Source organism: Coregonus clupeaformis, chromosome 9 (genome assembly GCF_020615455.1).
Source record: "Coregonus clupeaformis isolate EN_2021a chromosome 9, ASM2061545v1, whole genome shotgun sequence".
Lineage (NCBI taxonomy): Eukaryota > Metazoa > Chordata > Actinopteri > Salmoniformes > Salmonidae > Coregonus > Coregonus clupeaformis.
The window spans coordinates 26,622,125-26,639,890 of NC_059200.1; the positions used below are offsets into that span (position 1 = coordinate 26,622,125).

The following is a 17,766-nucleotide window of genomic DNA, read 5'->3' on the forward strand; positions in this document are numbered from 1 at the left end:
GGACCAAATCTGATGTTAAGTACTGTTGGCCGGCAAATGCTACCAGTGTGTCCCCGCTCTGTCTGTCAGGTCAGTCAGCAGGATGTACCAGCATGGTGGAGGTCATGGAGTTGGCCCTCAGGAGGTGGAGCTAACAGACGAAGAGAAGGAGATCATCAACAGTGTTCTGGCTCGGGCTGAGACCATGGAGGCTATGGAGCAGGAGAGGATCGGGTGAGAGAGAGAGAGAGAGAGAGAAAGAGACAGAGTGAGAGAGAACGCGAGAGAGCGCGAGAGAGAGAGAGAGAGAGCGAGAGAGAGAGAGAGAGAGAGAGAGAGAGAGAGAGAGAGAGAGAGAGAGAGAGAGGGAGAGAGAGAGAACTGTGTGTGCATGCGTGAGTGTTTGTCTTTGTGTGTGTGTGTGTGTGTGCGTGTCCGTGTGCGTGTGTGTGTGTGTGCATACTGTGTGATCTCTCCTCTAGGCGGTTGGCGACCTATCTGGACAGTGTGTGTCTTTTGTGTGTGTGTGTTCTGCAGGCATTTTGTCACTAAGTTGGACAGTATGAAGAAGACGGCGTGTGGAGATGGTCAGTCTCGTTGTCTGCTGTGTGGAGAGACGTTTGGCCAGCAGGGAGTCACCTCTGTACTCTGTTCCCACTGCAAGAAGGTAACAAACACACCTACCTACAGAGAATACTACAACACATTGACTGGACTCACAGGGGTAAACTCCTGTATCTCCTGTAACTCCTATATCTCCTGTAACTCCTGTATCTCCTGTAACTCCTGTATCTCCTGTATCTACGGTATCTCCTGTATCTCCTGTAATTACGGTATCTCCTGTATCTACGGTATCTCCTGTATCCCTGGTATCTCCTGTAACTCCTGTATATACTGTAACTCATTCTGTTTGTCCCTTTCTTTTGTTCTACTTTCTAGTTCTTGTTACTTCCAGCAAAGATGATACTGTCTGTAAGGTTCACTACATGAGTGTGTGTGTGTGTGTGTGTGTGTGTGTGTGTGTGTGTGTGTGTGTGTGTGTGTGTGTGTGTGTGTGTGTGTGTGTGTGTGTGTGTGTTTCTGCCCCCAGCACATGTGCAGTAAGTGTGGGATTCAGAACAGCCATTCGTCATATCCAGTGTGGGTCTGTAGGATCTGCAGTGAACATCGAGAGAGAGAGAGAGAGAGAGAGAGAGAGAGAGAGAGAGAGAGAGAGAGAGAGAGAGAGAGAGAGAGAGAGAGAGAGAGAGATTGAAGACAAGGGGAGAGTGATGAGGGGAGGAAAGAAGGGGTGGAGAGACAGTCATTAGCTTTAATAATTCTCAGTACCCCATCTAATTATCCTCCATTGAATATTCCCTCTTATGAGAAACAATTGTGGTTGCTTGTCCCTTCAGAATCTAAAGTGGGGAGAGAGGAAGAGAAGGGGTAGAAGAGAGAGGAGAAAGGGTAGAAGAGAGAGAATGAGAAAGAGAAAGGATAGAAGAGAGAGAAGGAGAAAGAGAAAGGGTAGAAAATGAGAAAGAGAAAGGGTAGAAGAGAGAGAAGGAGGGAGGGAGGAAGAGAAGGGGTAGAACAGAGAGAAGGAGGGAGATGAGGGTTCAGCTGGTTCAGACTAAATCACGCTCATTTTATTTGCTAAGTCCGTTCCACAGTGTTCTTTAGTGCTGGCCCTGTGTTCGGTGAAACCGCTCCCCCAGGGAACTCAGACCCTTTAATTAAATGGTCTTACCTGTCAGTCAATGGGCGATAACTAATCTGCTAAGCACGCTACCCCCCCACTCTCTCTCTCCATCTCATTCTCTCTGTCTCTCACCATCTAATTCTCTCTCTCTCCATCTCTCTCTAGTTGTCTTTCTCGCGCTCTCTCTCTCACTCTCACTCTATCTCTCTCTTTCTCTACATCTCTTCCTCTCTCTCTCATTCTCTGTGTCTCTCCATCTCTCTTTCTGTGTCTAGATGTTGAAGCGTTCTGGAGCATGGTTCTTTAAGGGCCATCCCCAGCAGCTCCTCCCTGCTCCCCTGCCCATCTCCAGGCCCAGAGGGACAGGTACAGAGAGCCCCCGTACCCAGACCCCTACCCATGCCCATCACCAGCCCAGCGCCCAGCCCTATCCCCGTACCCAGCCAAGCTACCAGCCAGACCCTGGTGCCGAGGACTGCACAGAGCGGCAGGAGCAGCAGGATAACTACTACTCCAACACACAGAACCAAGGTGAGCAGTGGAAACAAGCATTTCGATTTCACTACTAGTTGGACTTGTATGAGAGGTATAAGCAAAAGCTTTTAGTATATATCTCAGATGTTTGGTATCGAGGACATGTAATCTTCCTCTCTCCGTCTTGTCTCAGAGCCCACTGATGAGCCCCCGTACTCCAGTTCAGAGCAACAGGACCCAGAGGGCTATAGCTCTGCTCAGACATTAGGGGGCGTTGCTGAGGCCCAGGTTAGCCCTGCCGTGGAGGAGGAGGTGGTGAAGATGGAGAGACAGTTAGGGTCCAGACCTCCCACAGCCAGGGGAAGAGAGAACACACCAGCACCAGCTGACACTGTCACAGCACAGGGTATGATTGAAGGGACAGTTCACCCAAAATTACAAAATTACATCTGTGTTGCCTTACTCCCACTGAGAGCAGTCAATGGATAAGAAGAAACAGCTTTGGTTTTGTTTACCTACCAATTGCCACCAACAGCTAACTTGCATAATCCCTTCTACTTTGAGATTGAGACTGGCTAAATATCTGTATTTCTCTTCTTCAGCCCCTGCACCACAGAAGAGCAGATACCCTCAGCAGAGAGAGGAGAGAACGCCACCTCCAGTCAGGGAGGAGAAACCCACTCCTGCCCCCAAACCCACCCCGGCACCACGCATAGCCCCCGCTCCTGTCGAGGACGATGACAACGAATACGACTCTGATGAATCCAGTAAGTGAGTGTGTGTGTGTTTGGTTTTACAAGGATAGTAAAACAAGGAAAATCCGGAAAAGTGGGGACATTTTCCCAGTCCCCACAAGGAAAAAGGCTTAGGGTTTAGGGTTAGGGTTAAAATTATAATTATGGTTAGAATTAGGGTTAGATTTAGAGTTAGGAGTTTGGGGTTAAGGGTTAGGGTTAGGTTAAGGGTTAGATTTTGGGTTAGGGGTTACAACACATCCGCCAGGCTGACCCTCAACATGGTGTCCCGTCAGGGGTGCGTGCTTAGTCCCCTCCTGTACTCCCTGTTCACCCACGACTGTGTGGCCGTGCACGACTTCTACACCATCATTAAGTTTGCTGACGACACAATGTTGGTTGGCCTGATCATCGACGACAATGAGACAGCCTGTAGGGTGGAGGTCAGAGACCTGGCAGTGTGGTGCCAGGACAACAACCTTTCCCTCAACGTCAGCAAGACAAAGGAACTGATCGCGGACTACAGGAAACGGAGGGCCGAGCACGCCCCCATTCACATCGTCGTTGCTGTAGTGGAGCGGGTCAAGAGCTTCAAGATCCTAGGTGTCCACATCACTAAGGGATTATAATGGTCCACACACACCAACACAGTTGTGAAGAAGGCACGACAATGCCTCTTCACCTTCAGGAGGCTGAAAAGATTCGGCATGGGCCCTCAGATCCTCAAAAAGTTATACAGCTGCACCATTGAGCGCTGCACCACCGCTTGGTATGGCAACTGCAAGGCAACTGACCGCAAGGTGCTATAGAGGGTGCTGCTCCCTGCCATCCAGGACCTCTATACCAGGCAGTGTCAGAGGAAGGCCCTAAAAATTATCAAAGACTCCAGCCACCCAAGTCATAGACTGTTCTCTCTGCTGCCACATGGCAAGCGATACCAATGCACCAAGTATGGAACCAACAGGACCCTGAACAGCTTCTACCCACAAGCCATAAGACTGCTAAAGCATTGACCCTTTTTGTGCTAATTATTTTGACTCATCACATGCACTGCTGCTACTGTTTAATATCTATCCTGTTGCCTAGTCACTTTCCCCCTCCTACAGTGCATTCGGAAAGTATTCAGACCCTTTGACTTTTTCCGCATTTTGTTACATTACAGCCTTATTCTAAGATGGATTCAATTGTTTTTCCCCCCTCATCAATCTACACACAATACCCCATAATGACAAAGCGAAAACAGGTTTTTAGAATTTTTAGCAAATCTATGAAAAGTAAAAAACTGAAATATCACATTTATATACGTTTTCAGACCCTTTACTTGGTACTTTGTTGAAGCACCTTTGGCAGCGATTACAGCCTTGAGTCTTCTTGGGTATGACGCTACAAGCTTGGCACACCTGTATTTGGGGAGTTTCTCCCATTCTTCTCTGCAGATCATCTCAAGCTCTGTCAGGTTGGATGGGGAGCGTCGCTGCACAGCTATTTTCAGGTCTCTCCAGAGATGTTAGATCGGGTTCAAGTCCAGGTTCTGGCTTGGCCACTCAAGGGCATTCAGAGACTTGCCCCGAAGCCACTCCTGCGTTGTCTTGGCTGTGTGCTTAGGGTCGTTGTCCTGTTGGAAGGTGACCCTTTGCCCCAGTCTGAGGTCCTGAGCACTCTGAAGCAGGTTTTCATCAAGGATCTCTCTGTACTTTGCTCTGTTCATCTTTCCCTCAATCCTGACTAGTCTCCCAGTCACTGCTGCTGAAAAACATCCCCACAGCATGATGCTGCCACCACCATGCTTCACCGTAGGGATGGTGCCAGGTTTCCTCCAGACGTGATGCTTGGCATTCAGGCTAAAGAGCTCAATCTTAGTTTCATCAGACCAGAAAATCTTGTTTCTCATGGTCTGAGAGTCCAAGCGGGCTGTCATGTGCCTTTTACTGAGGAGTGGCTTCCGTCTACCATAAAGGCCTGATTGGTGGAGTGCTGCAGAGATGGTTGTCCTTCTGGAAGGTTCTTCCATCTCCACAGAGGAACTCTGGAGCTCTGTCAGAGTGACCATTGGGTTCTTGGTCACCTCCCTGACCAAGGCCCTTCTCCCCCGATTGCTCAGTTTTGCAGGGCGGCCAGCTCTAGGAAGAGTCTTGGTGGTTCCAAACTTCTTCCATTTAAGAATGATGGAGGCCACTGTGTTCTTTGGGACCGCCAATGCTGAAGACATGTTTTGGTACCGTTCCCCAGATCCTGTGTCCGAGCTCTACGGACAATTCCTCATGGCTTTGGTTTTTGCTCTGACATGCACTGTCAACTGTGGGACCTTATATAGACAGGTGTGTTCCTTTCCAAATCATATCCAATCAATTGAATTTACCACAGGTGGACTCCAGTCAAGTTGTAGTAGCAAAGGGTCTGAATACTTATGTAAATAAGGTATCTGTTTTTTATTTTTAATACATTTACAAAAATGTATAGAAATCTGTTTTCACTTCGTCATTATGGGGTATTGTGTGTAGATTGATGAGGAACATTTGTAATTTAATAAATTTTAGAATAAGGCTGTAACGTAACAAAATGTGGATAAAGGGAAGGGATCTGAATACTTTTCGAATGCACTGTATATGTACATATCTACCTCAATTACCTCGTACCCCTGCACATCGACTCGGTACTGGTACCCTGTGTATATAGCCAAGTTATCGTTACTCATTGTGTCCATATTTATTCCTCGTGTTATTATTTCTCTATTATTTCTCATCTTTTCTCTCTGCATTGTTGGGAAGTCAGGAAGCATTTCACCGTTTGCCTACACCTGTTGTTTACGAAGCATGTGACAAATACAATTTGTCACATGGGAAAATTGGATTTTGAATGGGAAACAATTGTTTGCAAAACAAACGTGTGTGTGTGTGGTTCCTTTTTATTAATTTCAAACATTTGATGACTTCCTCTACCTTGTCGCTAAACACGATCCTCTACATGCTGTGTAGCTACATAACAATCAAACTTTGTTAGCCCACAGGGGAATGTGGTTCCCAAGCAGGGACAATGTAGAACAACCATAAAATACACATATTCTACTGCACAGACACTCGCCTTCACTCTGTGATTCTGTTATTCCCTCACTCTCTCTCTTTCTCTCTCTCTCTCCCTCTCTATTTGTTGGTTGCAGTAACCAATCTGATGCTCTTTTGTCGTTATTTTGTTCTGTCCTTCAGCCACGCTGGGGTTGCTGGAGTTCATTCTGCATTATGAACAGGAGAACAACGCTCTGCACTGCAACATAGTCAAAGCCAAGGTATACACACACACACACACACATACACGACACAGTGTGTACGCATATACATATAAACCACATAGCTTCAATGACATGCTTGAATGGTTCATCTTTAGGTTGATATTCTCTCGCTCTCTCACTTTCTCTCTCTCTCCCTATGTCTCTCTTTCTCTCTCAGTGTCTAAAGCCGATGGACTCTAACGGACTAGCAGACCCCTACGTCAAGCTGCACCTCTTACCTGGAGCCAGTAAGGTAACTTCAACACTTCTGGTTTCCTATAATCTTCTCTTTGTGTTGTAGCCCTGTGTTTCTTTAAAAAAAAAGGTTTTATGTATTTTTTATTGAGATCGGACAGTGAAGAGGAGGCAGGAAAGCTAGGAGAGTTTGCATGTAAGAATTCGAACCCAATGCCGACTCTGGCAGCTTAGGCTGTACATGTGTGCTGTGAACTTTAACCGCTGGACCACACAATAGGCCTGTACTCCTGCTTCCTGTTGACACAGACGTTCCCCTGGTGAAATAATCATGTACATCTATTCATCTTCTCTCCACAGTCTAACTGTTAGACAGTCTAAAAGTCTAACAAACTTTGCACTAAGTGAAAATAAGAAAAATCTTTCCCTCTCTCTCTGTCGCTCTCCCTCTCCATTTGTCTCCCTCTGTCTCCTGCTCTATTTCTTCCCCTGTCTCCCCCTCCCCCTCTCCGCGTTTCCTCCAGTCTAACAAGCTGCGCACTAAGACCCTGAAGGGCACTCTGAACCCAGTGTGGAATGAGACTCTGGTGTACCATGGTATCACTGAGGACGACATGCAGCGCAAAACACTACGGTAATAACAGCCTCAACCATACCACTACTGGATATATGTGTGACACACTGGGTCATCTGAAATGATTCGGAAATGATTCCTTTCAGTGGCTCTCCATTTAGATCAGTATGATTTCCCAGAGCTAAAGGGAAAGAGGAGAATAAAAATTGTTCTGTGATGCAAGAAGAGAGTAAGAGAATAAAACTCCTCTTCCTGGGCCTCCCGAGTGGCACAGCGGTCTAAGGCACTGCATCACAGTGTTGCAGCATCACTACAGCCTGGGGTTCGATCCTGTGATCGTGACCGGGAGTCCCATAGGGCGTTGTACAATTGGCCCAGTGTCGTCCGGGTTAGGAAAGGGTTTGGCTGGGGGGGGGGGGCTTTACTTGGCTCATCGCGCTCTAGTGACTCCTTGTGGCGGGCCGGGCGCCTGCAAGCTGACTTTGGTCGACAGTTGAACAGTGTTTCCTCCGACACATTGGTGCAGCTGGCTTCCGGGCTAAGTGAGCGAGTGTTAAGAAGCAGCCCGGCTTGGCGGGTCATGTTTCGGAGGACGCATGACTCGACCTTCGCCTCTTCCGAGCCCGCTGGGGAGTTGCAGCGATGAGACAAGATCGTAATTGGATCACAATTGGATATCACGAAATTGGGAAGAAAAAGGGGGGGAAATTAAAAGAATAAGATAATAAAATTCCTCTTCCTGCTTCCAGGCTGTCGGTGAGTGATATGGACAAGTTTGGACACAATGAGTTCATAGGAGAGACACGTGTTGCTCTGAAGAAACTCAAAGCCAACCAGAAGAAGAACTACAGCGTGTGTCTAGAGAGGGTGGTCCAGGTAAGAACTACAACAGTGTGTGTCCATGAGTGCATGCCTGGAGACAGTTGTCTAACCACTGAACCACTTGTGCGTTGTGGAGGCAACTGTTAATAATACTGATAGAAGTGATCTCACCCCCACGCTCCCTCTTGTCCCAGGTGAAGAAGACAGGCACAAGAGGCTCAGCCCGGGGCATGTCTCTCTACGAGGAGGAGGTAAGACCCACCCGTTTCTTGTAGTTGGCCACCAGGTTTGCACACATGTCAGGAGGGATTTTGTTCCACTCCTCTTTGCAGATCTTCTCCAAGTCATTAAGGTTTCGAGGCTGACGTTTGGCAACTCGAACCTTCAGCTCCCTCCAAGGCGTACAAAATCAGCAGGGGATCAAATACTTTTTTACCTCACTGTACATGTACAAATGAACTCGACTAACCTGTACCCCCCGCACATTGTCCGGTACCCCCCGAATAGCCTCATTATTGTTCTTTTATTGTGTAACTTTTATTTAGTAAATATTTTCTTAACTCTATTTTCTTAAAACTGCAGTGTTGGTTAAGGGCTTGTAAGGAAGCATTTCACAGTAAGGTCTACACCTGTTGTATTCGGCGCATGTGACAAATACAATTTTATTTGATTTGATTTTAACACAGTACTCAGGGTTTACACTTGACGTTCACACCTAAGATCTACACCTAACACAGTACTCAGGGTGTAAGGTTGGTGTGAGGTGTGACCCAGGTGCGGTGCAGGATAGACAGTAGGCAGTAGGCAGAGATGGTGGAACAAGGATCTTTACTGGAGGTCCATCCCCCGGATGGCTGGTGAGGTCGGATGCGTGCGCCCACTGAAGCAGTCGCAAGCACGCAGCCTTGGGTACGTACATCCCCGATGGACCTCCGCCCAGATCGGGCTCCCGCCGTAGCGCTGCTCTGACCAGCCTATTGATTCCCCATGAAACTGGGGCAGCAATCAGGGCATTGGGGACAATGGGGTCGTCCCAGTCCACCAGGTCCACGGGGTCGAACTGCCAGGAGAACGCGTCAGGCTTGGTGTTCTTCGACCCCGGATGGTATGAGATCGTGAACCGGAACCTGGTGAAGAACAACGCCCACCTGGCCTGACGTGAGTTGAGCCTCTTGGCCCCCTGAATGTAGGCTAAGTTCTTATGGTCAGTCCATACGACGAATGGATGGGCGGCCCCCTCTAGCCAATGCCTCCACTCCCCCAGGGCAAACTTGACCGCTAGCAGCTCCCGGTTCGTAATTCCGCTCTGCCGGGGACAGCCGATGGGAGAAAAACGCGCAGGGGTGAGTCTTACCGTCCATGAGGAACCGCTGGGACAGGATTGCTCCCACCGCAACGTCTGAAGCATCCACCTACACAATGAACGGCAGGGACGGATCAGGATGCCCTAGGACCAGGGCCGATGTAAAGCACCGCTTAAGCGCATCAAATGCGTTCCATGCTTCCAGGGTCCAGGCGAAGGAGCGCATGCTCGTCTGGGTGAGGGCTGTAAGGGGAGCGGCTAGGGAGCTAAAATTGCAAATAAAAATTAGCGAACTCTAAAAACCGTTGTAGTTGGTTGAGGGAGGAGGGCTGGGGCCAATCCAGTACCACGCTGACCTTGGCTGGGTCCATCCGTAGGTCCCCCTGGGTGACGATGAACCCCAGGAAGGAGACTGTCTCCGTGTGGAACATGCACTTCTCCGCCTTGACGTAGAGCTGGTGACAGAGAAGGTGTTGGAGGACCTGCCGAACGTGCTGCTGGTGTTCACTCATGTCCTTTGAAAATATTAGAATGTCATCCAAATACACGAAGACGCTGTAGTTGTGGAGGTCCCGGAGCACGTCGCAAGCCCGGGTCCGGAACTCCACGGAGTAGTCCGCCACCGAACGGTCAACCTGCCGACAGGCCGTGAGCCGCCTCCCGGCCTCGTACCCCGACACCACCCGAGAGGTGTCGAACACCTTGCATAGCTCCCGGGTGAATTGGTAGGAGTCGGAGCATGCCGGAGTTTGGCTCTCCCACTCCGCGGTAGCCCAGGAAAGGGCCCTGCTGGGCTACCGCGGAGTGGTAATGTAGACCACCAGCCCTGCTCCGTCGGGAAGGAGGAGGGTTGTAGGCTGAATACCAGGGAACACTGGGTGAGGAATTCCCTGCAGCCCTCTGTACGTCCGTCGTACCTCTCCGGAGGTGGTAGGCGGGGTTCCCGCGATGTCGCATGTGTTGCCAATGCGCTACGATACTGTGCTGCCTCCGCTGGGTCCATATTGGCTCAGTTTTCTGTAAGGGTTGGTGTGAGGTGTGTCCCAGGTGCGGTGCAGGATAGACAGTAGGCAGTAGGCAGAGATGGTGGAACAAGGATCTTTACTGGTGGTCCAAAAGCCAGGATACAAAATAACGGACTTGTCACGATAAAATAAAGGAGGAGCAAATTGGTCTCCAAAAACAGGCTGACAGCAGAAATACGAAATACTAACTATGACTGAAACAACAATGAAACAGGGAGAACACTTCTCAAGTACCTGTACATACGTCTCACGATCAGACACTGATTCGTACTGCTTGGCATCGAGAAACTAGCAGAGAAAACTGAGCAAGGGAACACAGGGAAGTGAGGGCATAAATACACAGGTGAACAGGTAGACACAGGTGACACCAATAGGATACTGATTAGTCCAGACTGTGAGTGAGGAGGTGCCTAAGGTTGTCGGAGGATGACACCTAGTGGGTCGCTCCGGAACTGCGACCCCCTCCTGTAACATCAGGGTTTACACTTGGCGTTCACACCTAAGATCTACACCTGACACAGTACTCAGGGTTTACACTTGACGTTCACACCTAAAATAGTAGCTGAATTCTGATGTATGATTTATGTCCATTGAATTTAGTGGGAACTTATTCTGCACCCATTAGGCATCCTTGCCTTGCTACACAATGCAAATACCTTTCAAGGACAATGTACAGTTCTATTCTGATCTATTTATACTGGGACCTGTGGCCCTGGTCCATATTCCAGAAGGACATGGTTGCTTTTACTGTCAGAATGTTGTGCCTATAGTTTTCCAGACATTACATAACTCAGATTATCTAATGTATGTGTAACCCATGTTAGAGAACATTATATTATCATGTACTCTAACCTAGATTAAATATACACTGAGTGTACAAAACATTAAGAACACCTTCCGAATATTGAGTTGCACCTACCCCTTTTGCCCACAGAACAGCCTCAATTTGTCAGGGCATGTACTCTACAAGGTGTCGAAAGCCTTCCACAGGGATGCTGGCCCATGTTGACTCCAATGCTTCCCAAAGTTGTGTCAAGTTGGCTGGATGTCCTTTGGGTGGAAACTGTTGAGTGTGAAAAACCCAGCAGCGTTGCAGTTCTTGACACAAACCGGTGTGCCTGGCACTTACTACCATAGCCCGTTCAAAGGCACTTAAATAAACTCAGCAAAAAAAGAAACGTCCCTTTTTCAGGACCCTGTCTTTCATAAATTCGTAAAAATCCAAATAACTTCACAGATCTTCATTGTAAAGGGTTTAAACACTGTTTCCCATGCTTGTTCAATGAACCATAAACAATTAATGAACATGCATCTGTGGAACCGTGGTTAAGACACTAACAGCTTACAGACGGTGGGCAATTAAGGTCAAAGTTATGAAAACTTAGTACACTAAAGAGGCCTTTCTACAGACTCTGAAAAACACCAAAAGAAAGATGCCCATGGTCCCTGCTCATCTGCGTGAACGTGCCTTAGGCATGCTACAAGGAGGCATGAGGACTGCAGATGTGGCCAGGGCAATAAATGTCCGTACTGTGAGATGCCTAAGACAGCGCTACAGGGAGACAGGATGGACAGCTGATCGTCCTCGTAGTGGCAGACCACGTGTAACAACACCTGCACAGGATCGGTACATCCGAACATCACACCTGCGGGACAGGTACAGGATGGCAACAACAACTGCCCGAGTTACACCAGGAACGCACAATCCCTCCATCAGTGCTCAGACTGTCCGCAATAGGCTGAGAGAGGCTGGCTTGTAGGCCTGTTGTAAGGCAGGTCCTCACCAGACATCACTGGCAGCAATGTAGACTATGGGAACAAACCCACCGTCGCTGGACCAGACAGGACTGGCAAAAAGTGCTCTTCACTGACGAGTCGCGGTTTTGTCTCACCAGGGGTGATGGTCGGATTCGCGTTTATCGTCGAAGGAATGAGCGTTACACCGAGGCCTGTACTCTGGAGCGGGATCGATTTGGAGGTGGAGGGTCCGTCATAGTCTGGGGCGGTGTGTCACAGCATCATCGGACTGAGCTTGTTGTCATTGCAGGCAATCTCAACGCTGTGCGTTACAGGGAAGACATCCTCCTCCCTCATGTGGTACCCTTCCTGCAGGCTCATCCTGACATGACCCTCCAGCATGACAATTCCACCAGCCATACTGCTCGTTCTGTGCGTGATTTCCTGCAAGACAGGAATGTCAGTGTTCTGCCATGGCCAGTGAAGAGCCTGGATCTCAATCCCATTGAGCACGTCTGGGACCTGTTGGATCGGAGGGTGAGGGCTAGGGACATTCCCCCCAGAAATGTCCGGGAACTTGCAGGTGCCTTGGTGGAAGAGTGGGGTAACATCTCACAGCAAGAACTGGCAAATCTGGTGCAGTCCATGAGGAGGAGATGCACTGCAGTACTTAATGCAGCTGGTGGCCACATCAGATACTGACTGTTACTTTTGATTTTGACCCCCCCTTTGTTCAGGGACACATTATTACATTTCTGTTAGTCACATGTATGTGGAACTTGTTAAGTTTATGTCTCAGTTGTTGAATCTTGTTATGTTCATACAAATGTTTACACATGTTAAGTTTGCTGAAAATAAACGCAGTTGACAGTGAGAGGACGTTTTTTTGCTGAGTTTATTTTGTCTTGCCCATTCACCCTCTGAATGGCACACATACACAATCCATGTCTCAAGACTTTAAAATATTTCTTTAACCTATCTCCTCCCCTTCCTCTACACTGATTGAAGTGGATTTAACAGGTGACATCAATAAGGGATCATAGCTTTCACCTGGTCACTCTATGTCATGGAAAGAGTTATTAATGTTTTGTACACTCAGTGTACATGACTGACCAGGTAAATACATGACCAGTAGCAGAGAGATTATATGTACAGTGGCTTGCGAAAGTATTCACCCCCTCCCCCCCTCCCATGGCATTTTTCCTATTTTGTTGCCTTACAACCTGGAATTAAAATTGATTTTTTGGGGGGTTGTATCATTTGATTTACACTACATGCCTACCACTTTGAAGATGCAAAATATTTTTTATTGTGAAACAAACAAGAAATAAGACAAAAAAACTGAAAACTTGAGCGTGCATAACTATTCACCCCCCAAAGTCAATACTTTGTAGAGCCACCTTTTGCAGCAATTACAGCTGCAAGTCTCTTGGGGTATGTCTCTATAAGCTTGGCACATCTAGCCACTGGGATTGTTGCCCATTCTTCAAGGCAAAACTGCTCCAGCTCCTTCAAATTGGATGGGTTCCGCTGGTGTACAGCAATCTTTAAGTCATACCACAGATTATCAATTGGATTGAGGTCTGGGCTTTGACCAGGCCATTCCAAGACATTTAAATGTTTTCCCTTAAACCACTCAAGTGTTGATTTAGCAGTATGCTTAGGGTCATTGTCCTGCTGGAAGGTGAACCTCCGTCCCAGTCTCAAATCTCTGGAAGACTGAAACAGGTTTCCCTCAAGACTTTCCCTGTATTTAGTACCATCCATCATTCCTTCAATTCTGACCAGTTTCCCAGTCCCTGCCGATGAAAAACATCCCCACAGCTTGATGCTGCCACCACCATGCTTCACTGTGGGGATGATGTTCTCGGGGTGATGAGAGGTGTTGGGTTTGCGCCAGACATAACGTTTTCCTTGATGGCCAAAAAGCTCAATTTTAGTCTCATCTGACCAGAGTACCTTCTTCCATATGTTTGGGGAGTCTCCCACATGCCTTTTGGCAAACACCAAACGTGTTTGCTTATGGATTTAATGGTGCTCCATGGGATGTTCAAAGTTTCTGATATGTTTTTATAACCCGACCCTGATCTGTACTTCTCCACAACTTTGTCCCTGACCTGTTTGGAGAGCTCCTTGGTCTTCATGGTGCCGCTTGCTTGGTGGTGCCCCTTGCTTAGTGGTGTTGCAGACTCTGGGGCCTTTCAGAATTGGTGTATATATACTGAGACCATGTGACAGATCATGTGACACTTAGATTGCACACAGGTGGACTTTATTTAACTAATTATGTGACTTCTGAAGGTAATTGGTTGCACCAGATCTTATTTAGTGGCTTCATAGCAAAGGGGGTGAATACATATGCATGCACCACTTTTCCATTATTATTTTTTTTAGAATTTTCTGAAACAAATTATTTTTTTCATTTCACTTCACCAATTTGGACTATTTTGTGTATGTCCATACATGACATCCAAATAAAAATCAATTTAAATTACAAGTTGTAATGCAACAAAATAGGAAAATCGCCAAGGGGGATGAATACTTTTGCAAGGAACTGTATACATACTGTACATGACCATCTTTGATATGTAAATCTCTATGGGGAAATTCTTATCATATTGGACGTAAATACACTTGTAAACCTTTTTGTGTGTGCATGCCTGCATGTGTGTCCTACAGGTAAAGGAGGATGAAGCAGAGGAGAGGGGTCGTATCCTGGTTTCTTTAACCTACAGCACCCAGAAGGGTCGTCTGATAGTGGGAGTGGTGCGCTGTGCTCACCTGGCAGCTATGGACTCTAACGGATACTCAGACCCCTTCGTCAAGATGTACGTGTTCTATTCATCTAGCCACAGTATCTATCTATCTATTCTCAGAACCCTTCGTCAAGATGTACAGTGGGGGAAAAAAGTATTTAGTCAGCCACCAATTGTGCAAGTTCTCCCACTTAAAAAGATGAGAGAGGCCTGTAATTTTCATCATAGGTACACGTCAACTATGACAGACAAAATGAGAATTTTTGTAGGATTTTTAATGAATTTATTTGCAAATGATGGTGGAAAATAAGTATTTGGTCAATAACAAAAGTTTCTCAATACTTTGTTATATACCCTTTGTTGGCAATGACACAGGTCAAACGTTTTCTGTAAGTCTTCACAAGGTTTTCACACACTGTTACTAGAATTTTGGCCCATTCCTCCATGCAGATCTCCTCTAGAGCAGTGATGTTTTGGGGCTGTCGCTGGGCAACACGGACTTTCAAGTCCCTCCAAAGATTTTCTATGGGGTTGAGATCTGGAGATTGGCTAGGCCACTCCAGGACCTTGAAATGCTTCTTACGAAGCCACTCCTTTGTTGCCCGGGCGGTGTGTTTGGGATCATTGTCATGCTGAAAGACCCAGCCACGTTTCATCTTCAATGCCCTTGCTGATGGAAGGAGGTTTTCACTCAAAATCTCACGATACATGGCCCCATTCATTCTTTCCTTTACACGGATCAGTCGTCCTGGTCCCTTTGCAGAAAAAACAGCCCCAAAGCATGATGTTTCCACCCCCATGCTTCACAGTAGGTATGGTGTTCTTTGGATGCAACTCAGCATTCTTTGTCCTCCAAACACGACGAGTTGAGTTTTTACCAAAAAGTTCTATTTTGGTTTCATCTGACCATATGACATTCTCCCAATCCTCTTCTGGATCATCCAAATGCACTCTAGCAAACTTCAGACGGGCCTGGACATGTACTGGCTTAAGCAGGGGACACGTCTGGCACTGCAGGGATTTGAGTCCCTGGCGGCGTAGTGTGTTACTGATGGTAGGCTTTGTTACTTTGGTCCCAGCTCTCTGCAGGTCATTCACTAGGTCCCCCCGTGTGGTTCTGGGATTTTTGCTCACCGTTCTTGTGATCATTTTGACTTACGGGGTGAGATCTTGCGTGGAGCCCCAGATCGAGGGGAGATTATCAGTGGTCTTGTATGTCTTCCATTTCCTAATAATTGCTCCCACAGTTGATTTCTTCAAACCAAGCTGCTTACCTATTGCAGATTCCCAGCCTGGTGCAGGTCTACAATTTTGTTTCTGGTGTCCTTTGACAGCTCTTTGGTCTTGGCCATAGTGGAGTTTGGAGTGTGACTGTTTGAGGTTGTGGACAGGTGTCTTTTATACTGATAACAAGTTCAAACAGGTGCCATTAATACAGGTAACGAGTGGAGGACAGAGGAGCCTCTTAAAGAAGAGGTTACAGGTCTGTGAGAGCCAGAAATCTTGCTTGTTTGTAGGTGACCAAATACTTATTTTCCACCATAATTTGCAAATAAATTAATTAAAAATCCTACAATGTGATTTTCTGGATTTCTTTTCTCAATATGTCTGTCATAGTTGACGTGTACCTATGATGAAAATTACAGGCCTCTCTCATCTTTTTAAGTGGGAGAACTTGCACAATTGGTGGCTGACTAAATACTTTTTCCCCCCACTGTACGTGTTCTATTCATCTAGCTACAGTATCTATCTATCTATTCTCAGAACCCTTCGTCAAGATGTACATGTTCTAACATACCTCTCAACGTGACTGATTTTGTTTCTTCTCTCTAATATCTCATTTTCCTACAGCAGTAAAACATTGATGGATGGATGAAATTATTGGTTGATTGATTGATTCTCTCCTGTGATTGTGACCTGCAGCTGCCTGAAACCAGACATGGGGAAGAAAGCCAAGAACAAGACCCAGATCAAGAAGAAGACCCTCAACCCAGAGTACAACGAGGTTAGTGTCCCCTTCATATCTGTCTCTACCAACACAATATCTGGTTCAAGGCCATTGTTTTATTAATACAGAGTCTAATGGCAGTCTGTCTATGCACTGAGAAATGGAGTCTGATGGCTGAAGTTGTTGCAGGAGTTCAGCTATGAGATCAAACATGGTGAGCTGGCCAAGAAGAGCCTGGAAATCTCAGTTTGGGACTATGACATGGGAACATCCAACGATTTCATTGGTGAGTTGGGACTATAACATGGGCACATCCAGTGATTTTCATTGGTGAGTTGAGAAATCCAACAATATAATTGGTGAGTTCAATTGAGATGGCATAATGAATGTACTTGTAGTTACAGATTTTTATGTTTAACAAATTATATTCTGCAGTTTTTAAGCCGACTTAAAAATAATATGTTTAAAAACCTTCTTCTCCCCCTCCAGGAGGGTGCCAGCTGGGCATCACAGCCAAGGGGGAGTGTCTGAAGCACTGGTACGAATGTCTCAAGAACAAAGACAAAAAGATTGAGCGCTGGCAACGACAACACCGTCAAAGACACGGACGACTGAGACATGACCTCTTCCTCCTCCTCCCGCTTCCTCTTCTTTCTCTTCCTCCTCCTCCCTCCTAACTAGCGGTTTCTATCTTCCTTTTAAATATAATATTTTGTCTTCTAATCATCCAATTGTTTTTAAATGTATTTAAATTGTAAAGTATTTTTGTCTGTAACGTTTTTTCGTTATGTGTCGGAACCCAGGAAGACTAGCTGTCTCCATTGGCGTCGGCGAATGGGATCCTAAAAAAATCATAAATCATAATTTAGGTCTTCCTACTTTAAGTAATGTGAACCTGAATTAGCAGAAAATTAAGGCTCTCACTATTTTTACAACTTCATTCTTCTTGTGCTGACAGAATGCTTATTGGATTCATGTACTTATCAACACATTATTTACAGTGAAACAAAAAGAAACAGCAACAGAATCATACTTCAGAATACCGTACTTCAAGCATGCTTTACTGCTTCTGGGGGAAAGTGATCTCTTTCACTTATCTCTAAAACCTGGAAACCGGATTTGAATAAATACGGTGCTAAATTATGGTTTAAAAAATCCCTTTAGATTGTTAAATAATGTGTTGCTACACCATCCTTGCCTATCTCAGTCTCAGGGATGTAGCTCAGTTGGTAGAGCATGGCGTTTGCAACGCCAGGGTTGTGGGTTTGAT

General features: G+C 46.6%; 1 protein-coding gene across 1 annotated transcript; it reads left to right on the forward strand.

Annotated features, from left to right (window-relative positions):
* The first annotated feature begins 412 nt into the window (after positions 1-412).
* On the forward strand, positions 413-17,766 carry LOC121574398 (double C2-like domain-containing protein beta). Its single transcript, XM_041887024.2, has 13 exons — positions 413-646; positions 1,939-2,194; positions 2,331-2,543; positions 2,740-2,904; positions 6,075-6,154; positions 6,315-6,389; positions 6,856-6,965; positions 7,655-7,781; positions 7,922-7,978; positions 14,472-14,620; positions 16,472-16,553; positions 16,686-16,782; positions 16,986-17,766. The coding sequence occupies exons 1-13, from the start codon at positions 542-544 to the stop codon at positions 17,171-17,173; spliced, it is 1,704 nt and encodes a 567-aa protein (XP_041742958.2). The 5' UTR covers positions 413-541; the 3' UTR covers positions 17,174-17,766.

Bases quoted from the DNA above. Each gene is read 5' to 3' on its own strand.
- LOC121574398 (XM_041887024.2), top strand. From the start codon at position 542: ATGAAGAAGACGGCGTGTGGAGATGGTCAGTCTCGTTGTCTGCTGTGT. The intron at 2,905-6,074 runs GTAAGTGAGTGT...TCTGTCCTTCAG, and splicing joins ATACGACTCTGATGAATCCA to CCACGCTGGGGTTGCTGGAG. The intron at 7,782-7,921 runs GTAAGAACTACA...CTCTTGTCCCAG, and splicing joins GTCTAGAGAGGGTGGTCCAG to GTGAAGAAGACAGGCACAAG.